Genomic DNA, 26,966 nt, shown 5'->3' with positions numbered 1-26,966 from the left:
CTGAAATCAAGCTTTGAAATCGTTTTGAAGAAGAAGAAGCAGCAGAAGATGAGGAGAAAGAGAAAGAGTTCTGAATTATGCAACGAATTTTGGGTGTATTTCTTAAATACTTTGGGTGTATTTTTTGTAATCCTTTTGAAGATAATGGAACTTCAGAAATACACCCAAACGATTACAGAAGTACACCCAAAATGATTACAGAAATACACCCAAAGGATTACAGAAATACACCCAAATGGTTACAGGAATTCACCCAAACGATTATAGAAAATACACCCAAAGGATTACAGAAAATACACCCAAAGGATTTAAAGAAATACACCCAAAATTCGTTAAAATACATCTTATGCATAATTCAGAACTTTTTCTCTTTCTCCTCCTCATCTTCTACTGTTTCTTCTTCTTCAAAAACGATTTCACCATGAAAAATTGAAAAAAAAAAAGATAAAACAGAGAGAAAAGAACGTAAATGAAGAAGAAGAACGTGCAGAAACGAAAGAAAAGGAGAAGAAGAAGAGTAAGAGGAAGAAGAACGTGCAGCAAGAAGAAGAAGAAGAAGAAGAAGAAGGAGAAAGAGAATGCAAGAAACGAAAGAAAAGAAGAAGGAGAAGACGAAGGGGAAGAAAAATGGTTGGAAGCGTGTTTTGAGCGTTAGTTTTAATTGAACTTGTAAGGCTTACAAGCCTTAATCGCTTGTATGCGAAGAATTACTCTTAGAATAAATAGTAAATATAATTACATTTAATTTGCATCAACATGATAATGATATCTTGCCGAAATCAAAATGAAGATGAGAAGGTCTTATATAAGTAAATGAATCTTTTGCTAACATTTATTTATTATCTCAACAAATATTTAGAAAATTAATTTGATCAAGGGTAAATTATATTTTTTATTCTTGAAGTATGATAAAAATTTTAAAAATACTCATAAATTTTATTTTGTTTCAGTTTTGTTCCAAAAATTTTCGATTTGTATCAAATATACTCCTGACGGCTAATTTTTCAAAGCTTTTAAGACAAATTCAACAACAATTTCATAAAAACAACCATCAACACAAGCAAATCAAACATAATTTTCATACATTATTATTAGATTGGTCTTAAATTTTTTGAAAATTTAGCCATCGAGGATATATTTGATGCAAATCGAAAACTTTTGGGACAAAATTAAAACAAAATAAAATTTAAGAATATTTTTAAAACTTTTACCAAATTTCAGAGATAAAAAGTATACTTATATTTGGTTTGTTTAAAGGATTTGACATTTATAACATTAAACAATGTGTTGGGTGCTTTTCTTTTTAAACTAAAAAAAAAATCATGATTAATATTTCTCATTATTTAACTTACCATCTAACTAATTATTCATACTAAATTATCAATAATTCACAATACCAATTAATTTCATTCAATATTATTGTAAGATATTTAATCTAATTTTTCACATAACCTTATATAGTGTTTACCTAATATTACAATTCGTATTTTATTGATAGCGATTTTCTAATTCTTAAATTTTGAATTTTCTCTTTAAATGGATCCAAGCTTCAATTAGCACCACCAAACTTCTACCAAGTGCTCCACAAACAATCCAAGCGTCAAACTCGCACAATTAACTCAACTCAAGCAAGCCAATATCCTTAATCAATCTAATTAAATAATTTAAATACTTTCAAGTTAGGATTTCTGCATGTAATTAAGAAAAGCAAAGGAAAAGAGTTCCATTACCTTGTACTACTTAACCTTGGATCAAAATTTCGTTGTGTTTGAACTTTTTCTAAAGTATCAAAATCGCAAAATTTTAACACTAAACCTCCTTTCCCAAAACACAATAAAAAAAAAAAACAAAAAATGGGGCAAGAATTTCAAAATTTCTTACCACAAAAGTTAGATGAAAACAAAGAGGAAGCAAAAACGAATGTGTAACCACAAACGAATTGTTAATTGGAGCTCCGAATTGAAAAAAAAAAAGTTTATTTGAATGAATGAACTGAATAGTAAATTAGGACTCTCCTTCTCTTCCTCTCTTCTTTTGTATCTCTTAAAATGGGGGAAGGAGGGAGGGGGAGGGGGGAGGGGAGAGAATGAATGATTTAGGTGCATTAGGTAGCGTTTGGTAGTGAGATGAGACTGAAAGACTGAGAGACAAAGATTAAGAGACAGAGACCGAAATAAATTTCAGTATTCTGTTTGGTGCAAAGTGAGAGACAGAAATTGAAATAAGAATAAAACTCTAATTTAATTTGCAAAAAGGATAAAATTGAAATTAATTAATTGAAATGAGGGTATTTTAGGTATAAAATGTTATTAAAATTTCAGTCTCCGTCTCTAAAAGTTTTAGTCCCTTGTGTCCCTACTTTTTGAAAGTACTGAAATACTACAAACGCTAGAGTTTACATATCATGGACTTGGACTTTGGTGAGTCCTGTTGTAATGTTTAGCTCGCTGGTCCTACCTTGAGCCAAAATTTTTAAGATAAGTGTTTGGATTTTTATCCTAAATATTTTTCTCGTTATTTTTACAGTTTTAGTTTTCACACACAATACTGAACAGACTTGAGATGGTACAATTAATTTTAACGCCGGTACATATTTTTTCGCAATTAAATTATATTTTTACGCTCAATTTATTTTCTAAGTTAAATTTTCACCAATAATTTTTCAAACTAAAGATTTTAAATTTCTAACCCCCATAGCTCACTTTTAATTTATTAAATAATTATTTATTATTTATTCATATCTTACATCTTACCTACCTTAAAAAATATTTTCCTTCAAAATTTTGATCACTAAAAAGAAAACAGGTGAGAGTAGCTTTTCTTTGCCTCAACTCCTAGTTCATTAATTATCCGCTGATCTTGGAAGGCAGCAAACTGCAACGTAAGCATATCGAAAGAAGAAAACGAAGAAGATGAGCACGACCAGAAGAGAACGACGAAGCTTATTACGTTGAAAGCAATGCAGATCAATAAGGAAGAACGCGAGCAGAGAAGAACTAGGAGAGCAAAAGGTTTAGGTTGCAGCAGAAGGTTTACGTTGAGCAAAGGTTTAGGTTGTCGCAGAGAAGGTTTATGTTATATGTAGCGTGTGTATCACAAACGAGTGAGGGGGTGGGGGAGGCGCGTCTGTCAAAAAATACTTGGATAACTTGGAAAAAAGATCCTTTCCAGTTTTTTTAACACTTGAGAAAATGAAGTGTGATCTCTCACCTTTAATTCTATAAGTGAGACCAAAAATAAATATGAGAGAGAGCAATAAAGGGTTAGATTTAACACTGGATACCATCTAGTTTTTTTTTTTTTTTTACTAGAGATGATCCACTCCCGGATAACTTGGATACATTTTGTACATGGATGTAGAGCATTATTGTATTATTATATAACTTGATGATAATTTAAAATGGAAATAACTTGTATGTAAAAAAAACACATTAAATTATCAATTAATGATCTTCGTTTAGTGGCTAAGAATTTTTGCATTTAACGAGAAATCTTTGGTTCAACATAAGTGATCTGCATGCTGCAGTTTCAAGTTACACAATACAAAGTATAAATATGTTTTTATAACATTTAGTAAGTTTTTCTTCTAAAAAAAATTATTTTTAATAAAATAAAATAAATTTTAAAATATTCACTTTTTTACTATTTTAAGAAAAATTATTTTTTTTAAAGAGTGAAAATAATAATTTCCTCATATAGCGCCAATTTCATAAAATCCATGTAACTTAATTGTAGGACACAAAACTGTATCATTTTTCTAAAATGTGTTAACATATTTTGCAGGAATTAAAAAACGGCCGCTAATTAGAAAAAAAAAAAAAAACTTCGCAATTTATCATTATTTGTGATGTTAACATACAATTTATCAGTGATGGTGCTAATTCAAAAGCATATTAATGAATGTTTTAACCATCCATGTGTGGATAAAAATTTGAATTAAGTTCTGAACAGCTGTATCTTAACACGATGCTACTAAAAATGATGTGAGATTGATGTCACTGAATAAAAACATCATAGTATTGGACCACAGAAATCATATATGTAGGTGTGGAAGTAGAATATTACCATATTTATTATTGTATTTCATTTATTGCTATAATAACATTATATACATTATTACTTTTTATAATTCATTACTCACTTGATACTCATAAATAAAATGCACTAAATTCAGACTCTTCAAATCTAAAAATGGCTAAATTTTAATTTTTGAATATCGATTATGTAGATATATTTGAGATAACAACATTATAAATTGCTTTTCTCACTCATTATTATTTTACTTTATTTGTTTGTAGCCTTTCAACTTAAGGTGAGACAGGTCAATCAAGAGTAGTAATAATTCAAATATGAAAAAAGGAAAAATTATAAAGAACATTTAAGAGTAAAGTTAAAACTCAATTCTAATTAAATTCTTGGATGGATCCAGAAAAGAATAGGACATGATGAAAAACAAAAGAAAAAAAAAACACAAGTAATTCCTCCTATGTGATGGTATTGTGACACGATGATATGAACGTAGTACAAAAGTATGAAAGTGTATGATATATAACTTGTGATATTGAGTTGGTTTAGATGATTCTCGAAGAAATATATATGTATAAACTTATTATTTGTCATAAACTTATTTTAGAGTTGAATCCCACATGTTTAAAAATTCGAAAAATTTACGAGCCTATTCAAAAGGTTGTACGAGTTATAACTCAAAACCATAACTTTAAAAATTCATATTGACATGTATATTAAAATTAAAATAAAGTGACAAATAAATTTATAAAATTTTACGCTTTGAACAGATTAATTTCTCAAAAAAAATCCAATAAAATCCGCTACAATAATAGATATAAACAAACTTCGTTTAAATTAAGCCATTTTATCTTAATCATAAGGGCTAATCTAAAAGTAATGTTTCCATGTCTACTATTATAGAAGACTTCATTGATACTTTTTTTTTTTTAGAACTAATATGTCCAAAATATAAATCTTTAATACTTATTTATCACGTTACTCTAAAATTTATAGTTCATAATTCACACTTAAACGTACTACTCTGATAGAGGTTCATTGTTTCACATATAGTTTATCTTTACAAATAACTTTCTTTTTCTTTTTATTTGGAAGAAAAGAAAGTTATTCAAATAAGGTAAACTCCAGAAGGTGCAGTCCTTAGCTTTATTTGTGGGTGGTTGGAGAAGTCAAGCTACTAGCTTCAAGACATACATTTTACAAGAATGTGGATCCACTGTAGCACTCAATTTATTCACGAATAGTTTCTTCAATGTCTGGTGCTGCATTCATTCAAAACCATACCTTACAACATCAGTAATTCCCAAATAGTTTTAAAATTCACCTATAGTTGTATTCATGTAAAATTGATAATTAAAAATTATTAGAGAGTAATTTGGTCAAATATTCAAATCATCTAATGATTCTCAACTAAGACAACTGATTTGAATTTCTACCTAGCCGATAATGTATCCATGTTTAACCTTTTTCTTCTTTTAAATTTTGGGATTTGGGTCTAATCCCGGTTAAATTTACTATTTCATTTCGATCTTCATTTTCTAAACATATAAGCATAACTCTTTCATTTTGATTTTCATTTTCTAAAATTATAAGCATAAATGACCCTCAAAAACTTTCAAAAATGTGTTTCCACAGAAAACAAGTTTTATAGAGATCAAAACTAAAACATAATATACACTAAGAGTAATGATTAAAAAAAATCCTAATATATTCTCCTAATTATCCTCTTAATATTAAAATAGTAAAAAGATAACAATAACTATCTTCTTATTTTTTTTTTAAAAACAAATAACATATATATTTGAATTTTTACTTATGTAAGAGGATAAATATGAAGATGAATTAAGACTTCGAATCATTACTCATATACAATAAATCCATATATTAAGTAGGGAAAAAAAGGTGAAAATTCACATGCATTTGTTTTCACGTGACGTTGACAGTTGAAAAATGTTATATAGCAATTTAATCAAACATGTCAAATCATCTATTAATTTTCAACTATCAACTTTACATAAAAACAACTGCATCCAAGTCTCCACAAAAAAAGAACATACCTCCCAAAGGTCTCTTGCTTGAACAACACTGTTTTGGGGAATGCCAATGTCATCCCAATTGGCTGTGATGGCATTGCGCAGAGGCCCTCTATTAAGCAACACAACAGCTACCCTATACCCTGAAAGAGGACCTGCCCATATCTGCACCCAAAAACATGCATATCAACCCTTCTTGCTAATTTCAGACTAGACACACACAATCATATTTGTTTGTTTTAATTACCTCTTGATCACCTTCCATCCTAACCTTCTTGGCTTGTACACCAAGCGAATCTAACACGGTACGAATTTAACATTGTTAGTGACAGAATAACAAGTTAACGACGACTACTAAGCCTTTTCCCACTAGATAGGATCAGAATAACAATGTTAATGCGATGATCGCATCAAATCACCTTGGTTAACTGCAATAACTTCTTTGTTTGTGATTATCTCCACAATCTCTTTAGACATGTTTCGAACGTCGCAACCGAGAAGAAGAGGAGCCTGCACTAAAACTTATAATGAGAAACAAGAATGCTCCCAATGAACATTACTAACTATGACATGAACTGGGATACAAGCATGCATCTTCATACCTTGGAAATGGCCCATAAACTGAAATGAACAATGTATTCATCTTTTGTCATTCCTCCATTTCCCACCTCAAGCATATCAGGATCTGTTCATTTGATGAAATCCAACAGAAAACTTATTCAATTTCAGAATTCAGACAAAGCTACTGATAAGTGAAATCTAAATTTCTAAATTTCTAACCATTCCAACCGCCCGGTTTTGCAAGATCAGCATAAACTTCATTCATATCAGCCCTTGAAATCATACTGTTGTAAAAAGAGGCTAGTTACATAAAATTCCAAATTCAATTACAAAACTTCTAGAATTAGAAAAAATTGAATCCATATTTTCGCACCTTTCCCATGAATCATTGATGTCATTTGTAGTTCTCCAGCTATTTCCGATTCGAGCGCCCCATAAAGCCGGATGCATGTCGCCCCTAAACAAACAAAGCAATTACAATTAGAAGGAAGAAACTAAAATTAGAAGAACACAAAATTGTGGAACATATAAGAGTTTTACCATTCACATAGAGAGAAGAAGATTGGACGACCAGCGTTCATTAATGCTCGAGTCATAACAGGATATCTGGGAATAAGAAAGTAGAGCAAAGTTTTCAAACTCATGAATGATGATCAAAGGAAAACATAAGGGGTAAAGTGAAAATATACTTTCAACTACCTATCAGTTGGTTTTGATCCATCATGGTTACAATTGTCATACTTCAAATAATCAATACCCTGCAAAATAAGGCATCATTACAACTTATTTAATAGCGATCGATTGATATGTATGTATGTTCCTTAAAAAATAAAGATAATGTTTGCTACCCATGATGCAAAAGTCTTGGCATCTTGAAACTCATGACCAAGTGAACCAGGCATCTTTTTGCTACAAGTGAAATACCTGCAAAATCGCGGAACGAAACCTTAGTTTAAAGAATCAATGGTTGAATGAGAAAATTGGACTAGTTTGTTTAGGAATTCGGCCAAGTCTATGTACCCTGCATCTGAATAAATTCCGAGCTTAAGACCCTTGCTATGAACATAATCTGCAAGAGCTTTGATTCCAGAAGGGAATGTAGATTTCTTTGCTACCAAATTGCCCTGCAAGATTATTTGGAACAAATAGTTTTTTGACACAATGCAATAACTTTGAAGGATAAAAAGAATAGGAGGAAGAAAATCAAAGAAAAACCATAGGTATAAGACCTTATCGTCACGGTGTAGCTCAGCCCAGCAATCATCTGCATGAATGGTATGATTATAGTTACAGCATTTTGCTTTGATAATCAAAATACAAGAACTGAAAATTTAGTTGCTTTCATATGTACCTATGTTTACAAAAGTGTATCCAAGCTTTGAAAGACCAGTCGAAACAAGCGCATCGGCTGCAATCGAAAATCTATAAATCAGACCATTGCCTTAACAATTCTTGATTGTATACAAATAAAGACTAAATTGAAATGCAAACAATGATAGGTTTGATACCCAATTTGAAGAAGAACTGCAAAATTGAATACAGAACTAACAGAACAGTGCCTTCTATGAAACATTAATTCACAATTTCAAATGCCAAGTACTTATAAAATTCACATGGAACAAATTAAAGATATGGATGACCAAATACCAGTTTCCCGGATGATTTTTTCATTAATTTGACAGTTGAAGTGATTCCAACTGTTCCATCTGCACAAAGAGTTTTCACAAATCAATCAGCATCATCAATCATTTAATGCATATATCCAAAACAGTTGAACATGAAAGGGTCCAATCATATATACCAATGACAATAATTGATAAAAAAAAATAATTATAAAAGAGAATGAAACAAAAGAAAGTATATAACAAAGTAACAGAATTGCAATGAAAAGAAGAAGAAAACAAAGATTTAAGATTATACATACCCCATAGGAGGAGTTGTTCCAAGGCCATTAGCAAGAAGGCTTCTTCTGTGTTGGTCCACCACATTACCAAAGTTGGCTGAAGCATGAACACAACTCAATGAGAGATTCAAAAGGGTCACCAAAACCACCACCACCAAGATCTCATAACCAACCCTTCTCTCCATTGTTGCTTACTTCAGCAACTACTCTATGTTACTATGTTACTACTTACTACTGCTACCCTTTACTTCCTGAACTAGTGTGTGTTTTCTTTATCTATTTATATTATTGATTTATTGTAGATCAAGAGGGTACAATAACGTGTTCCTTTGTCAGAGGTTAGTGTTTTATGTAATCATTATCATTCTGGAAGATATATATAATAAATTTGTCATTATCTAAATTTAAATTTCAAATTTAAATTGATTTGTTTATTTTTAGGATTAGATTTAGATTTAAATTTAATATTTGTTATTTTGTTATTTAGTTAATTATGATTATAATCACTTTTTAATAAAATAAAATTGTAATCCATTTATTTAAATAAATTTTGTATAAGAGTTAATAATTTTTTTCTTTTTTTAATAGTATTTTCTAACCCAACAAAGTAAGAATTGATCTGTCGTAGATCGAAATTTTATTTAAGAGTTTATTATTAGTCAATAAATTAGTATATATATAAAATAAGATTCGAATATCCAACACCTATTTATATTCATAAAAAAAAATCATTTATCATCATTGAATAATGAATATTGATTATTAACATGAGTCTGTATAACATAATCATTATTTATTTAATGAGAATAATGTAAGATTAAATGATTAATGTTAAATACAAATTTAAAATTATCACGAGCATATTATTTATGATTTTTTAAATAAATAAGGGTGATAACGAGGCGGATAAGAATAGAATTTTGTGTTATTTAATCCCGCCATATCTTACAATAATCTATTTAAAATTCACTTCACTCTTATCTGCGGGTAATACAAAATTAAATCTTAACTTATTTTCATAGATATTTTATCCGATATCTACCTCTAAAATAAGTGCTCATTGAAAATGATAAATCAATAAAAATTACAACATTCAAGAGAAAATATATAAATTAAAACAAAATTATTTAAAACCAAAATAAGATTTGGCCCTAGTTAAGATATGTGTAATCTCTTAAAAGATGAGTTTGAATTTATTCTATTTTTTTAATTATTTTTTATTTGGAAAGAAAATTTTGAATTTAAAAATAAACAATTAATTTGAAAATAAACAATTAAAAATAAATAATTAATTTAAAAAATAAACAATTAATTAAATTTTCTTTTTTGAAAAGGGACGTATTGCTTACTTAAAATAATTTTTTTTTAATAAAATTCAAACGGGCACTGAATATCCATGTTTCCTATTGTCCTTTTGAAACACAACCATGTTTTCCACTTAACTCCTTAGTTAGAACTATAGAGATAATTGTGATGGAATTAACTTAACTATTTTAAGAAATTTCCATCATTAATTAATTAATTAATTAATTGCAGGTTATGAAGATGACAAAACAAAGTCATGTGTGACTTTTGTGTTTTTTTTTATTCTACATGTTTGGTTGAAATATACTTGATAAGGACATCGGAATTAGGGGTGGCAAACGGGTCTAAATCCGTCGGGCCGGCCCGCGTAACCCGCCAAAAAAGGCGGGCTGGGCTGGAAAATCGGGACCGCCAAATAGTAAAAGTCCGCCTAACCCGCACCGCTTAAACCGCGGGTTTTGGCGGGCTTTGGCGGGGCGGGGCGGGCTTCTCCGCCGGGCTAAGGTTTTTATTAGTGAGGGGGTATTTTTGTAATTTTTTTGTCAATACCTAACTTTCCCAACCTAACTTACAAGAGTATGAAGATAAAAATTGAGTGTTTTGAATTATGTTTATGTTATTTTGGAGACAATATTTATAATTATGTTTTGGATTATATTTATTTTGCTTTGGAGAGAATATTTATACTTATATTTTGAATGAAAATTTGATTTATAATTATATTTATTAGATATTTATAATTACAAAAACTTTAATGTTTGTGAATATAAAAAATATAATTTTTTTATGCCATTAGAAATTATAAATTTATTAATATGATTGTGAAATTATATATATTACTTAGTAGTTAATAGTAAAAAAAAAAAAGGAGCTTTGGCGGGCTTAGCCCGCCAGCCCGCAGTTAGGCGGGGCGGGTTAGAATTCTAGAACCGCCTCACTAGGCGGGACGGGGCGGGCTTCTAGCGGGGCGGGGCGGGCTTCCCCGCTTGCCACCCCTAATCGGAATATTTTGATAGACCAAAAGCGACTGTTTTCCCTTTTTGGCTTACAAAGGAAGAAAGATTGGTGGTGTTAACAAAATCCAAAGATTATGGCAAGGAATTTTCCTATGCTTTTAAGTTTTACCAACCTTATGAGTTATGAAGACCGCAACTTTTTACTTGTGTTTTTATCTTTTTAACCGTTTCCTTTTCTTTTATTTGATGTGATAGTGAATTTCATATAAACAGCTAAATGTCTTTTGAAATCAAACAAAAAAATTTTTTTTTATCTATCATTTAAATTCATCTTTTGTATATGGATATGGACATTACAAATTCTCTTTTTTTTTATTACCTTTTATCATTTTATTTTAGAGTTTAACTACACATATTCAAGTATTTTTGCACTTAAATCTAACTAAATTGACCAAAACTCAATAAAAATCATTTTCATTACACCAGCATGTATACACGCGCGTTTCAATAACACTTTGAAGGTTGTAGAAAGTTTAGAAAAGGGGGGTTGACTCTATGACCTTCTTTTAATTTAATGAACATACCCTTTAAACAAACTTGCCGTATGAATCTGTTTGAACTTAGCAGCGAAAAATTTATAAGACAATTTTATTTTATCTCATGAATATCAGAAAACATGACAGAACAGAGAAGAGAAAAGCTAAAACCATCATGTATCCTAGTTTGGTTGCCTTGTGCTATACAACCTACGTTCAGTCTCCACCACAACAGTGGTGAAATTTCCATTATAGTTAAAGTATTACATACACCAATTCCACAGGATTGACACAATCCTTTCACACTCAAGTTCTAACCTAACTTGACATTGGCGATGCTAATACCTAACTCTTTACTCTTAGTGCTAACCCAACTAAGAAAGGGATACCTCACAGGTACAATATACAAGACACATACTTGCCTAAAAAAATCTGAAATAACTCTAGCCTTTTCACTCAAGTGTATCACTCAACCTTTTTTCATTCATTGACTTTTACTTGAGCTCTTTCAATATGCCTTTTCACTCAAGAAATTACATAAAGATAAACATTGAAAAGTAAAGTGCAATTTGTAAAACATGAAGGAGATTGACTCTTCAACAGCTTCTTTGCTATGTGATAAACCAGATTTGCATGTCTCTAATTCAGTTCTTCGTTTTTGGCAGAATGCTTCTTTGAAAGAAAGCATTATCCAAGTAGATGAACTTCTTCAGGGAACTCTTCTCAGAACACAACTCACCAAATTCTGGTTATCTCTCATTGGTTTTAAATGATAAAAAAATCTTCTTTTATTTCCTTGCATGTTGCTGGGTTGCTCACCCCTAGGTCAACTTCTTGAGCTGTATAACCAACTTACCATTTCACTTTTTCTAAGTTAATCCCCAAATTGAAACTTTGGTTCTGACCCTTCTTTGTTGACCAAAAGCCATAGGGCCGCAAACACAGATTTTCAATGGTAAACCCATATTTTGGCCATTGAAAAATAACTTGATTCCCAAGACGCACTTATGACCGTAGATGCACAGCAGTGTAGAACAGAGAATATTTTTTTTCATTTATCCAAAAATGGTAAAGCAGAAGATTTGAGATGAAGTGAAGAAAGTAAGTTGCATGCAAATGAAAATAAATCACCTTTAATTTATGACTCAGATTACTATGGATTGATGTGGGTGATTAGATCTTTGCTTTATGATTAAGCTTTCTCTTTTTTTCTTCCTTGATAAAATGTCCAGGAGGAACAAATCTCTCTTTCTTTTGTTTTGTTGCTGACCGAAACAATAAAAGAGAGTGAAGACTTCAATCTTGTATGAGAAGTTTGGTGGGATCAACTTGGGTGAGCAACTTAGGCTTGGGTTGGCTTTTTTCATATTCAGCCCAAGCGATTTCTTTACTTAGCAATTTTGGACTTTTAGTGTTTTATAACCCACTTTATTTCTGGTTTGATTTCCATTATTTTGGGCTGTTGCAACTATATTTCTTTGTTCTAAATTAATTTGGGCTTTATTTGAAAGTCTATGAAAGTTTCAGATTTTTGTTCCATTTATTTTGGCTGTTGCATTATTGAAATTTAGCCTGCATCACTTAGAACAAATTCATCAAAACTAATTGGGTAGTTGGCCCAATAAAGTTAATGTTTGTCATCATCAATTATGTTAGTTAATTTCTTAACTCAACACGCTTCTTCATTTTTATCTTAGCATTCGTTCTTCTTCGTGTTCTTCTTTTTTCTTCTTCGTTTTCTTCCTTATTCGTCTTCGTATTCCTTCTTCTTCTTCGCGTTCTTCCTTTTTCTTCTTCTTCTTCTTCGCCTTTCTCCTTCGTCTTCTTCGCATTTCTTCTTCTTCTTCGCATGTTTTCTCTCAATCGTCATTCTTTTATTGCTGCATTTTTTCTTTTCCCCCCTTTTAATTGAGGTTTATTTGATTGTATCTTTGTTGATGATTAAATCTTTTTGATAGCTTGTTCAAAATTGAACTAATTTCGGTTTATTTGTAAATTAATTAAGGTTCACTTGATACTACTAATAAGCATTGACCAAATTTTATATTTCTTAAGTAATTTTCCTTCATTTCTTAGTTTAATTGAGGTTCATTTGGATCCAGAATAAATTATATGTGTTTTTGTTGATGATTAAGTCATTTTTAATGCTTGTTTAAAACTGAATTAATTTCGGTTCATTTGTGTGTTAATTAAGGTTCAGTTGATGCTGCTGTTAAGTTTTGACCAAGTTTTTTATTCCTTAAGTAATTTCGGTTTATTTATTAGTTTATTTGAAGTTCATTTGGATCCAGAAATGAATTCGATGTATTTTTATTGATGATTGAGTCTTTTTGATTGCTTGTTCAAAACTAAACTAATTGAATGGAATCGAATGCCATTGAATAAAGTGATAATGAATAATTTCATTTTTATTTGTTAAAAAAAATTTGTCAATACTTATCAATAGCAACAAGTGAACCTCAATTAGTACATAAATGTACCGAAATTAGTTTATATTTGAACAAATAATAAAAAAACCCAATCATTAACAAAAACACATCGAATTCATTTCTGAATATAAATGAATCTCAATTAAACTAAGAAATGAATCGAAATTATTTAAGGAATAAAAAATTTGGTATGCACATATATTAGAGGGTATGAAACTGTATTTATGATTTTTTTTTAGCCTCTAATATCATTCTTTAGTATTGAAGTCAGTGATCTTTTGGAAACACTTGGTGTAAAGTTTGATAACAAATTTGTAAATTATTGATTTGGAAGATATTTTAAGATTTATATTAGATTATAATTATATTTTAGGATGTTTATTTATAATTTATTTATTATTTTATTTTAAAACGGTTTTTTCGGTTGAACCACGGTTGGACCGGTTAGACTAGTGAACCAGTGACTAGAGCGGTTCGATGACCGGTCCGGTTCTCAGAACCTTTGATTTTTGCCTCTCTTTATGAGGTGAAAACACTGTCTAATTAAGCTTGATTAAATTCAGCTGGAGCTCTTTAATCTTTGTGATATCGTCTGCTTAGATAGATCCTTAATTTGTTTGATTTGCTTGTGTATGATTAAACCTTGTTACTTTAACTAATTAACATTCTGGAGCCTTAATTTGCTTGTTTTGCCTGTCATTTGAATTTAATTAAAGATAAATGGAAGGAGATAGGCCTTAATTTGCTTCTGTTTTGCTTGCCATTTAGGTTCACTAATGCATATTCATTAAACACTATGTAATAAGTGCCTTGCATGTAACTGTTTGCAGTTCTTGATTTATCTTTTGTTCCTTTTTGGATCTTGGACATATAACATTTTAAATGCCTAACGACTTGTAATATGTGTGCTGTGCAAAAGGAGTTGCTGCATCTTTACGGGTTATTTCACTTGAGATTGCTTGCTTTCCTTTGATCAGCTGTTGTACTAAATTTGGGTCTTAATCAGAATTCAGAATTGTCAATATTTGAAGAAAATTGTCAAGTCTTATTTCTCCATATCCGGACAACACAATCAACATAAACTTTTGAATTGATTTGAGGAATGAGTAAAATAGACTCGTGGTATTTAAGTATTGAATTGATTTGATTTGATTTTCTACATATAACAAGGACTGAGATTAATCATCTTCGACCTCTATCCTACTCTTTCCGCAATTGAATAAGCTTTTTTCTTGAAATTAAATTTGACACATTCTTCCCTTGTTAATGCTGAGCAAAGCCATGGGATTTAGAAACTTGGGGCTACTTGGATCATTTGCCAAAGAGGGGTTGGAAAAAGCATTCTCTCTTGGAAAGTTCTTCTGTTTTCTACATGTCACCGACACCTATTTGGTCACCTTTGTTGTGGTAAGCATGTGGTATCTATTTGCTTTTTCTTAAAATTCTATTCCTTTTTCAAGAAACTCGCAAATTGATCATGACAAACTTCCATCATATGATTCTTTGAAATTATAAATCAAAAGGAAAAAAAAAGGTGATTAACTGTATTCCTTCACTTTAAAATGGATCTCCACAAATACACTTAGCTATTACAATAATCTGACTGTATTAATTTAATTAAGATATTGTAACAATCAGGAATCTGTTAAGTGCCCAAGTGAAGAAAAACAAGGAGGGAAGGGAAGCAGTTAAGTCAGTTATAGAGGATGGTGGTAAAATAGCACCTTTACCTTTTATTTACAATAGAAAAGTGAAAGAAAAGTGAGTTGAAAATGAAAATAGGGCCAACTAATGTAACAAATAGGACAGCTGGAAAGGTTGGTGGAGAAGAGGTAATTCTGTTATAGAGAGAGGACCAAAGTTGGGATTTTAGACCGGGCAGGATCTTAGGAGAGTGGTAGGCTGGTAGCTGCTCGAATGCTACCTTGTTATCTACTTTCCGTAATTGGTTCTTCAATGGATTCATCAAAGACCGAGAGAGTATCACTTTTATACCTTCCAACTTCTATGTTTCTCATTCCCTTCTATTCTCTTCCTACTCTCCCTTCCGTAATTCTGCTTTTCATATTCTAATCTGACTCTTCCTCTATTGCCTAGACTTATAATTACTGCCTACTCTTACAAAATTTCAGAGAATTTTTTAAGTTGAGTTAATTGGAGAGTAATGTGGGCATCACTTGTTTCTTATGAAAAGCAACTAATCAGCTCCAATGCATCAGACATCTGGTCCCAGCATGCTTCCCACAATAGATTTGATCCCAACAATGTTTTTGGGTGAAAGGATCTCAACTAGATTTGGTAAAGTTACTCGTGGAGATATTGTGATTATTCGCTCCCCTCAAAACCCTAGGAAGCTTATTGCTAAACGATTGGCTGGAATGGAGGATGATACTGTTACATACATTTCTAACCCTGATGAGCCTGATAAGCAGGAAACTATTGTGGTATGATTGATTTCTTATTTTTCTAGTGTTTTTCGTTCTATGGTTTTAATTAGGATTTAATTTCTATGCACCAAAACAACTTTACATTGTCAATGTATCATAGATTTTATTCTCTTTTGATTTTGAGTTTTGGTTTTGGTTTGGTAGTGTATGAGTTTGCCTTTTCTTCTGAATAATTGGTTTAAGGCATGGTTCATTTTGGTTCATCATTTTAATTGCCGGCTTGGTATTTGCTTATTTATAGCTTCTTTTTTTTTTTTTTATATATATATCTTTCAGTCAGATGAGTTGGATAGCCCCAACTTAACATCACAAACTCATGCACACTTACACACTCACACACACTTTTAAGGGTTCCTATCCACTACTTGGTCTCAACCAAGTTTTAGACCCGGGTGTGGTTGCTCACGAGGCAAATGAGGCCTCGACCACCTTATTTATAGCTTCTTGTGTTGATTTGTTCCCCACCCTTACAAAATGGATATATAGATTATGTTGTCTATGTCTGTGTTATTTAGGTTCCAAAGGGTCACGTTTGGATACAGGGTGATAATGCATATAAATCCAATGATTCAAGGAATTTTGGTGCTGTTCCTTATGGACTTATTCAGCACAGGCTATTTTGGAGGGTAATATTTGTTTACGTAAAAAATTGTTGTCCCCTTTCTTTGTCTTTTCATCTAATCTTTTGATGTTTCTACTCTGTAGGTATGGCCAATCAAAGGTTTTGGACCTTTCTGGAAACACTGATGTGAGTGTACTCTATGATTCTCAAGTGAAGTTCAATGAAATTCAGCTTCACAAATCCCCTTTTCGTCGTTTCCCTCTCTCTCTCCTCTCTCTCTTCTCTTTCGATCTCATACCGTACAATTTATTCAAGTTCACTAGCTTTTGTATCCTAATTCCATTGATTCCAATATTATGTTTCTAAGTTGCACATTTGGAGCCTTAGGTGGCAAAAAAATAATACAAAATATACTATCTTGTCAAAAGATAACAATGAGATAAATAGTTTAAAATTTAACACTCCGGTAAATAGATCTATGATACTTGGGTTAAAAAAAATCTCATTGTCTATGAGCATACTGTAAGTTAAAATGCATAATTAATAATTAATTTATAACTTTTATAGTTAGAATTATAAGCTCAAATTTTTCGTAGTTACAAATAGCAATTTACTGAAATATTGACTATAATAAGTTTAAATTTAAAATTTCATGCTCAGTATTAGATTCTTTAGTTACCACACTATGTCACTCATAGTTCTTTACTTATCACATCTATATTATTTGTCTTCGTGTGACTTCAATATTATGGGTTTAAACCGTTGAAATAACCACTAATATAATTATCAGGTTAAGCTGTGTATATTACACTCTTTAGATATGGTTCTTTTCCAGATTCTACGTTAATGTGAAATGTTTATGTATCGGGATGTTTTTTTTTTTCTATTTTTAATTCGAACTTTTAGTTTGATTTTAAAAGAATGTTAATTATGAATTGTTTGTATCTTCTGAATCGGATATTGGAACCAGACCTGTTCATACATTTGTGATTCAGTGTATTTGCTGATTATTCACACTTGTTTTTGTTCCATTTGGAAGCCAAATCGAATTGAATATTACAGTTTGAATTTTCTAACAAGTGTGATTGTAATGACATTGATTGTGCTAGCCCATGTTAATATATTCAGATTATATCATTCTTACAATAGTAATTCGAGCTAGTTGCAAATTTAGAAAGCTTCTTTGTATCGAATAGTTTGGTATATTGGAACCCACTATAGCATCTATTTTAGGGGGGATCCATCAAGTTAAATTTCTGCAACTTTACTTCTACCCTTCATTTGTCTATACATTTTGCTCAATAATGTAGTTAAACTTTGCTTTAAAGCTAGAGTTAAAAACATGATCTCCACTTGTACACTACTCATGTCTATTAAACTATTAAGATATTCGCATATATAATGTAGTGCAAAAAGAGCACGAGTATTGTGGCTACCTAGGCAACCAATCACAATGAAGAGATTGCAACTAGGCACAATTTCTTTGGTCCTTCTTCTGATTATTCTTACAAAATCTTCAACTACCAATGCAGTAGAAGATGACAGTGTTAAGAATGAAGAATCTGACAAGGAAGAGCAAAATCATGTTCCAAATTCTACCTCAAGTTATGGGTATGAATTAGAAATTAATTATTTTCTATCAAATTAATCTTATGATGAATTGTTTTTCTTTTGGAGAAAGATGCCAAACTAAAAGGAAGATAATTTTTATTAATTACTTCCTTTTATATTATGGTGTATGGTATCTGTTATTACGGTAGTTATACTGGTTATGTAATTTTAATAATATTTTTATTTAAAAAATTTATTAAAATTAAAATAATTTTTTAATTATGTGATAATTTTTTTATTTTAAAAAATAAAATAAAAATTATTATTAAAATATAAAACAGTATGATTTTAATTTTAATATTTTTTAAATATTACTAAAATGATGTAACTACTATGACTATTATAATAATAGTCATCTTAGGTTCCACTCTATATTATCAACGAAAATGTTTAATAATAAAAAAGAATTAGTCAAAAATAGTTAGTTATTTAAATTCTGGCTTTTTTTTTTCATCCTAACATTACCGATATTATAATATTGGAGTTCCCTACCTACGTATACTAGAAATAAGGTAATCCTTAAAATGTCACTCACATACAATGATCCATTATGTGATCTAAATGCTTGATGTTATTAGTGCATGACTCTTCAAGAAAATGACACATAATACCATAGTGCCCATAATAGCAAGGAGGTTAGCACAAGTGGTAATAACAACTTTGTAACATATCTCTAAGATGTAAATTCAATAAATCTTCATTCCTACAAGATTCTTTCAGTAAAAAGTTCATTTATAAACATTTTCCTGAGCGTTCATTGAGTCTGAAGTAGACATATCTTAACTTTGGTGAAATAATTTATGTCGAACTCATACCTTAAAAAGATATTTCTTTATTGGAAAGAGTAGTGACCATAGTGGCTAATTATGCTACAATTACTCTAGAATTTTCTATTGTTGTTTCTAACATGTTAATTAATAATTAACTATTACATATGTATATTGAATAATTTGTACTATTAATAATTAAGGATTGAAATAGTGGGGGAGATGGAAGAAGATGAATGGGAAATGGTGCAAAAGAGAGGGAACCAATTTGTGCTGAATGAGAAACCATTTTACATAAATGGATTCAACACATACTGGCTGATGGTGTTTGCTGTGGATGAGTCAACTAGAGGGAAGGTCACTGAGGTGTTCCAACAAGCTTCCTCAGTTGGCATGACCGTTTGTAGGACTTGGGCCTTCAATGATGCCCAATGGAGGGCCCTACAAAAATCTCCATCCGTTTATGATGAAGATGTCTTCAAGGTGCATGCTCCTTAATTAATTAAGGTGGTTACTTTAATAAAGATATTTTTATGTAAAGATGATATTATAAATTGTTAGATGTGTTTAATTGAATATTATTTGATTGATCCATCTAAATGTTTAGAATGTCATCTTTATATAAAAAATATTTAGTTAAAGTAGTATTTTTATAAAGACATCTTTATGTGAAGATAATATTATAAAGTATGGACGGTTAAATGTGTTTGATAGAACATATTTGACTAATCCATTTAACTATTTGCAATATCATCTTTATATAAAGATGTCTTTGTAAAAATAATTAATATTAATTAATTATCATATTCTTTTAACTAGTGAACCAATGAGAAATAATGTTCTTTTTTTTCTGGGGTATAATATTTATGATAAAGATGTCTTCAAGAAACATGTTCTTTAATTAATTAAGGTGATAAATTTTACAAAACATTTTCATGTGAAGATAATATAATAAACTATCAAATGGGTTTGATTGAATATATTTGACTGAAGCATCTAATCATTTGTAATGTTGTATCTTCACATGAATATTATTTTATAGAAAAAAACACTATTGATTAGTTACCATATTCTTTTGACTAGTGAGCCAATGGGAAATTATGTTTCTTTTTTTTTTTTTGTTACAATGTTCCATTTCTAATGGAATCAAAGGCACTGGATTTTGTGGTAAGTGAAGCAAAGAAATCCAAGATCAGGTTGATATTATCACTGGCAAACAATTGGGAAGCATATGGTGGAAAAGCACAGTATGTGAAATGGGGAAAAGATGCTGGCCTCAATGTCTCTTCTGATGACGACTTCTTCTCACATCCAACTCTTAGAACCTACTACAAGAACCATGTTAAGGCAAGTTCTATTCCTCTAATTAATAATAAAGTACCACTTAGTCTTTTAACATTTGACATAGATAAATTTCATTAGTATCATTTAAAATGCCTTATTTTATTTTAATTTTCTAATCAAATGTTGATGATGAATGTATATATAATGTTACCTAGCAAATACTCCCACTAGAATTTAAAAGAGTTGTGAATAATACATAGTAATAATATTTATTTGTCTTTATTATATTATTAAATTTGATCGATCTCACTATATTAAATTATTATAAAAATAACTTTTTTGTTATATTATATATATTTTGGTCCTATTGTCAAATTTTTTTAAATTTGTCAATGTAAATGCTGACGTGATAAGTTAAAATATTATCTTTTAACCTTATTATTACATTAACATTTAAGGAAACAATGCAACAGTAGAATTAATAATTTTGAATATTTCTATAGACGGTGTTGAATAGAGTGAACACATTGACAAATATAACATACAAGGAAGATCCAACCATATTTGCATGGGAATTGATGAATGAACCTCGATGCACCTCAGATCCCACTGGTGATAAGCTTCAGGATTGGATACAAGAAATGGCATTCCATGTGAAGAAGATTGATGCAAAGCACCTAGTAGAAATTGGAGTTGAAGGATTTTATGGGCCCTCAACCCCTCACAGAACTCAGTTCAATCCAAATTCATATGCAACACAAGTTGGAACTGATTTCATTAGGAACCACCAGGTTCTTGGTGTTGACTTTGCTTCTGCTCACATATATGCTGACTCTTGGTATGTTATCTCCCAATTTGCTCTGCAAAACATTTTCTGAATCATGATTATATTTTAGTCTTGATTTTTTTTTATTAACCGTTAGTTATTCTAAATCTTTAAATTACAAGACAAATCAATCTCTTTGTAAATTTTAGAAGTTTAAAGTGAATACAAAAAAAAATTATCTAAAATTAATATATAAAATATCAAAAGTCTTTAATTTAAGTGAGATTGACATTTTAAAACTTATTGCTAAAGGAAAAGTATAGGGTACCAACATATTATATGCCAACTTATTGCCAACAATGATTAATTATTATATTTTAAACACATATATAAAGAGATACATCCAAAAAATATATTTATAAAGATATTTTTATTAAACACAGTTTATAAAAAGACATTTTTATTAGACACATCCACAAAGACACTTCTATTAAACACAATTATAAATAAGAGTTGGCAGATGTTGGCAGAAATGGTATTGGTAACGTAGCAGAGTTGATTACTAAAATATCATTATTTTTAAATTATTTACTCGTCTGACACTATTTTATCATAATAATAACTATTTTTTTTTTGTGTGATGATTGAGAAACGCTAAATTAGTATGTACCTCTTGTGAAATCACCAAACCAACTAGTGCAGATGTTCTAGTTGGTTTAGCTATTTTATCAGATGTTCTAGTTGGTTTAGCTATTTTATCAGAAAAACAAATGCCGATCTAATGCATTTAGTCAATTCACGAAAAAAAATTTAGCTGTCACCATGTCAAAACAGTGATATTTAAATAAATAATTTGAAAAAAAAATAGTATTTTGATAATAAATTTTAGAAAGACAACAGATTGGTAAAAAAACCAAGGTCCTTATCCTTATGTCAAAAAATTTATCTTTGTGTTTATATATTTATAAAACCATTAATAGTATATCTTGTAATAACTCCTTAATTATGAATTACAAAAATTGAAGGATCTCACAGCAAATTTCCGAAAGCCATCTGGAATTCATAACATCATGGATGAAATCCCACATAGAAGACGCAGAAAAGCATCTGGGAATGCCAATAATCTTTGCAGAATTCGGTGTATCATCAAAGGACCCTGGCTACAATGCAACATACAGAGACAACCTTATAACAAGTGTGTACAAAACAATCTTAAACTCCACAAAGAAAGGAGGAAGTGGCGGCGGAACACTCTTGTGGCAGGTGTTTCCTGAAGGAACTGATAACATGGATGATGGTTATGCTATTGTGCTCTCTAAGTCTCCTTCTACTTCTGCTGTTGTGTCACTTCAGTCCTCAAGGCTTGCTTTGTTCAATTCAATGTGTTCTTCTAAATTCCAGTGGAGTTGTAAGAAGAAGAAAGTCATCTATGATCCTCATGATGAATTCTAGATTCTGATCCATGTATTAATATGTCTCATACAATATATTTCACTGTATCAAATTAAAACAAGAATAAATAATTTATATGTACATTCGTATATATCATGTGGTATTTAATGAATTAAATAATGTAACACTATGTTTGCATGCATTGGAGCACTCCAAGAGAATGTTATGTAAAAATATTGTATTGATTTATGGTTTATATTTATAGAAAAAAAATATTATTATCATACTAAACATTATTTTATATTTTAACATATATTTTATGCGGATAATTAATTTTTTATGTACAATTAGTATAATAAATTTATTAAATACAACCTGAATCTCACTTTAATTGAATGGAATATTCTTTTGTACTTTTTTTATCGACTTAATTGTTGATAATAATTGCTTATCATTACTATCATTTGTTCCAAATTTTATAAAACTTGAACATCATCATTATTCTAACAAATATTATGTAGATTTTAAACTTTTTTATTATCTATTAAATGAACTAATACTCATATTATCCCAAGAGCTACATTCACGATTCAATTTGATCTCTAAAATTTCAATTTACTCAATTTGATTCTCCAACTTCATATCCGTGACTCACGTTAGTCCTTAACCTAAAATAGTTTGACGACGACCAAGTTAAACTGCCTAACAGTTACTTGATATAATAATTGAAATTTTTTACTTTAATTTACTCAATTTACTCCCTAAGAAGCCTTTAAAACCTTAAGTGAAATTAGCATTAAAAATTTAAAGGCTTTAATTTACAAACATGAAGAAGAGTTTTCATATCAAATTTAATTAGTAATTAATTCAGCGTATAATAACTCTGAATACAATTAGCATCCAACAAGGATAACAACAATAGGAAGGAAAATATGGAATTCAGCTAAACTCTACAAAATTCAGAATATATGAATCATATTTCCTTAAAAATAAAGGAATAAAAAACAAAATTATTTGATAAATATACTACTTACAATAATTGACAATGCTAATCAAATCACTTTATGCTCAAGCTTAATTTTGAAAGGACTAAAGCTGCCTGATCACCACCAAGAAGAAAATAAGGATGCCTCAAAGTAGCCGCGGCCGATAAGCATCCACTCGCCGGGGAATCCCTCTTTGAGATAAGCTTGGTTGCTAAGTCCCAACCTCTACCGGAATCCCCGTCAAGGATTCGAAAATCAAACCGGCTACGAGTAAAGCTCCGACATTTCTTCAGGTCGAATCCACAGTTCCTTAATTCCAAATTGAAATTCTTCAGAGCAGATTTAGACCTTAAGGTTGGTATTGCCATTTGCAAGAGTATAATCCCAGCAGAATACATGTCAAATAGATCAGGACTTTTTAACTGCAATAGTAATGATCATCATCATAGAGGTTCATCTTAGCACCTTTCATGTGTATCTAGAAACAGTAGGTAAAGAAGGAAAAAGCACAATGCATGCATATTTTAAACTGTATTAAGTAAATGGTGCTAGAATTTTAAAATTATAGCTTATTCAAAAACTATAGGAAAATGAGGAATTCAGACTTAGTGTGGTTTACAATCCTAGTGAAAATATTTCTAGTATAGCAACATTAACCAAAGAAATTAATTGAGTTCATGTATTGTTATTAAACTCATTAACATTATAGTTGTTAGAAACAAGAAAGGTGAAATAGAGGAAAAGGTTTTATCCTGAATTCTATAGAATACGATATAATGTACAAATATACAAAATATTTATAGGTAAAGAACAAATGAAAATAATAAATTCATAATATCCTATAACTAATAACAAAAATGATATGTACACACTAAAATTTAATTACCATATATTTGTGTATAAATATGTCTTCAAGGTTCAATTTATATCTTGTATTTTAACATATATCTTATACGTGTGATTAATTAAGTTGCACGGTTGAATTAACAATAATATCATATTAATAAGTACACAGATATGCTAATGATTCTAATACTAGTATGTATGATTCTTTAAACATATCTCTTCCGACAAACTTCTTTAGTTAATAATTTTTGTATAAATACAAATTTAAACACATCATTTTTAGACACACTTGGATAAAAGTTGTCAAGGTCCACTTTGTTTGCCGTATTACCTAAAAAATGAAGTGTTAAACTTGTGTCTATGCAAAAACTTCGGCTAATTTTATATGACTATTGAACCTACTATAATTTTGTGTTTCAAAATTGAAACCCCTACAGAAGGAACTTAAAAAATATTGAGTGCATAAATAGGACAAAGCAACAAAACCTGCCACAATATTGGTGAACGAAAAGATGCAACTGGCTCTGGAGGAAGACTGGTTGTTTCTTCAGGCAGCACATACAATTCTGGGGGACAATAGTCAGGATCCAAAGGGGTAAAATTGGGAACATAATTATTTCCGATTCGCAGATCAGTAGCTGAACCAAAATCAATGAGTTTGATCTGTCCCTGCTTGGTAACCACCAAGTTGGCAGGCTTTATATCCCTGTGAACAATGCCCGAGTCATGAATCTTCTTAAGCGAAATAATCATTTGGCGCATTATTTGCTTGATGATCAAGGCATCTCTTTTCGACGAGTCTATCCCTTGCAAGACTCGTCCAAACATGACAGATTCCAAGTTTGAAGAGAAGTTTCGATCCGTCATGTAGTCGGTAAGAGAACGGCCACTCTGTGACATCATAACTAGTGGCGGAACTTGAAACAAAATTTTGGGGGCAGATAGAAGATAATTATCAAAAATATTTTGATATGGACTAAGCTCATCTAATCTGATTTTTTTGAATTTGGGCGACATTGCCAAATTTAAAGCCGTTTTTCAGGTTTCGTTCCAAAAAATTAAGGTCAAACTCATCAGATGTAACTTTTTGAGCTTTTGAAGGTTGCATCTCACTTTCTTCGTGATTCATTAAGGTAGAAGAACTATCTGCAATGTTGATATTGTAAAAGTTATATGTTCTCCTTCTTAAATATTAGTCTTCCTCTTAAAAAATACATCAATTCTTTGATTTTTCATTATTATTTTATATAAAAATTTGAATATATATCATATAGAATAAGTAAAGAAGAAGTTAGAAGGACAAATATTAAAATTTATAATATTTATTGAATTTTTTTATCAATTTATAAAAATACAATAATATTAATACTTATTGAAGATTCTATTATTTTTTATTATATAAAAAATTAAATTAAATAAATAGTAACATATAAAATAATATTAAATTAAATAAATAAAAAATATCTAATTTTTTATATTTGAACTTAAAAATAGAGAGAGTGTTGCTTATTGAATTTATTAGGTACTTTAAATCATAATAAAGTATTTAAACTAATTAAACTATTTTTTATCTTTTAAAAAAAATACTACTAATTTTTTTTTATAAAAAATTTGGGGGGTCATAGCCCCCCTTGTCTAAACTAAACTCCACCACTGATCATAACCCTGTAATTAGTGTATAGAATAGTTGGTACCTAAGTTGCATGAATACGGGTACAGAGTACAAAAAATTTCGAAAAAAAATAGTATATATATATATATATAAATTTCATGAATAAACTGCATGCGCCTATAGTTTATCAAAAATCAAATTACTCCATTAGTTCTTGTAATTTTCTCAAATTGTGATTAGATTTCTGCATTTTAAAAATTTTTAATTGAATCCTTCCGTCCTTGTTAGATTTGTAATTAAATCCTTTTTAACAATAAACGTTGCAAAATCATTTTCATTCATCTCACACCACCGTTAAGTTAAATGGTTTTAGAACGACGAAGATTTGATTACAAATTTAAAATCGAATTAGGACCTAACTAAAAAACCTTTAAAGTGTAGCGACTCAATTTCAAATTTGGTAAAACTAAATAGATTAAGAGCAAAATTTTAACCTTTATCAAACAGAAACATAAATAAAAAACACCTCAAACTTCCAAACAAAGCCATTTTCCGCCTTTTGTGAAAAGTGACTTGCTTTTATCAGCAACAAAACTTCCAAGAAACCTAGCACACGTTTCTGGAGCTGCTCTGCAGAGTCTGTAATTGAACCACTCCTCACATTCACCAAATTCTTCTGCTCCTTCAATTCCAACTTTCACCTGCATACACACCTAGAGGAATCAAACTATACCAGAGTACTCTATCAAAACTAGGGATACCTTTTTAAGAATGACTTTGTCCTTAGATTTTGTATCCAACTTTGTTATCACATTCCTCCCCTTATTGCCACTCTTCTTTATCCTCTCTTGTTCTACATTATTTACATTCCTTGGGACCAAAACATCTGAATAAGCAACACCAAATGACCCTTCTCCTAATTTATCTCCAATCACAAGATCACT

At 30.2% G+C, this 26,966-nt stretch overlaps 4 protein-coding genes across 4 annotated transcripts; 2 read left to right on the top strand and 2 right to left on the bottom strand.

Annotated features, from left to right (window-relative positions):
* Nucleotides 1-4,967: 4,967 nt before the first annotated feature.
* Nucleotides 4,968-8,916, bottom strand: LOC112797237 (alpha-galactosidase 1). Its single transcript, XM_025840057.3, has 15 exons — nt 8,545-8,916; nt 8,268-8,326; nt 7,972-8,028; nt 7,850-7,884; nt 7,641-7,744; nt 7,469-7,544; nt 7,320-7,378; nt 7,161-7,226; nt 6,994-7,077; nt 6,840-6,904; nt 6,662-6,744; nt 6,479-6,569; nt 6,307-6,356; nt 6,084-6,224; nt 4,968-5,288 (listed from the first exon to the last, which is right to left on the bottom strand). The coding sequence occupies exons 1-15, from the start codon at nt 8,706-8,708 to the stop codon at nt 5,196-5,198; spliced, it is 1,227 nt and encodes a 408-aa protein (XP_025695842.1). The 5' UTR covers nt 8,709-8,916; the 3' UTR covers nt 4,968-5,195.
* Nucleotides 8,917-14,877: 5,961 nt separating this feature from the next.
* Nucleotides 14,878-17,185, top strand: LOC112797236 (mitochondrial ATP-independent inner membrane protease subunit 1b). Its single transcript, XM_025840055.3, has 4 exons — nt 14,878-15,156; nt 15,969-16,193; nt 16,712-16,822; nt 16,902-17,185. The coding sequence occupies exons 1-4, from the start codon at nt 15,016-15,018 to the stop codon at nt 16,941-16,943; spliced, it is 519 nt and encodes a 172-aa protein (XP_025695840.1). The 5' UTR covers nt 14,878-15,015; the 3' UTR covers nt 16,944-17,185.
* A 986-nt stretch (nt 17,186-18,171) lies between these two features.
* LOC112797234 (mannan endo-1,4-beta-mannosidase 6) lies at nt 18,172-22,869 on the top strand. The gene is made up of 5 exons (XM_025840054.3): nt 18,172-18,369; nt 19,340-19,619; nt 20,289-20,483; nt 20,924-21,258; nt 22,212-22,869. The coding sequence occupies exons 1-5, from the start codon at nt 18,212-18,214 to the stop codon at nt 22,636-22,638; spliced, it is 1,395 nt and encodes a 464-aa protein (XP_025695839.1). The 5' UTR covers nt 18,172-18,211; the 3' UTR covers nt 22,639-22,869.
* Nucleotides 22,870-23,531: 662 nt separating this feature from the next.
* Nucleotides 23,532-25,445, bottom strand: LOC112794393 (serine/threonine-protein kinase STN8, chloroplastic-like). The gene is made up of 2 exons (XM_029297620.2): nt 24,897-25,445; nt 23,532-23,986 (listed from the first exon to the last, which is right to left on the bottom strand). The coding sequence occupies exons 1-2, from the start codon at nt 25,425-25,427 to the stop codon at nt 23,636-23,638; spliced, it is 882 nt and encodes a 293-aa protein (XP_029153453.2). The 5' UTR covers nt 25,428-25,445; the 3' UTR covers nt 23,532-23,635.
* Nucleotides 25,446-26,966: the final 1,521 nt, after the last annotated feature.

Source organism: Arachis hypogaea, chromosome 4, assembly GCF_003086295.3.
Source record: "Arachis hypogaea cultivar Tifrunner chromosome 4, arahy.Tifrunner.gnm2.J5K5, whole genome shotgun sequence".
In the NCBI taxonomy this organism is placed as follows: Eukaryota; Viridiplantae; Streptophyta; class Magnoliopsida; order Fabales; family Fabaceae; genus Arachis; species Arachis hypogaea.
The sequence above is the reverse complement of the archived record's forward strand: the minus strand, read 5'-3'. Positions and strand labels throughout refer to the sequence as shown.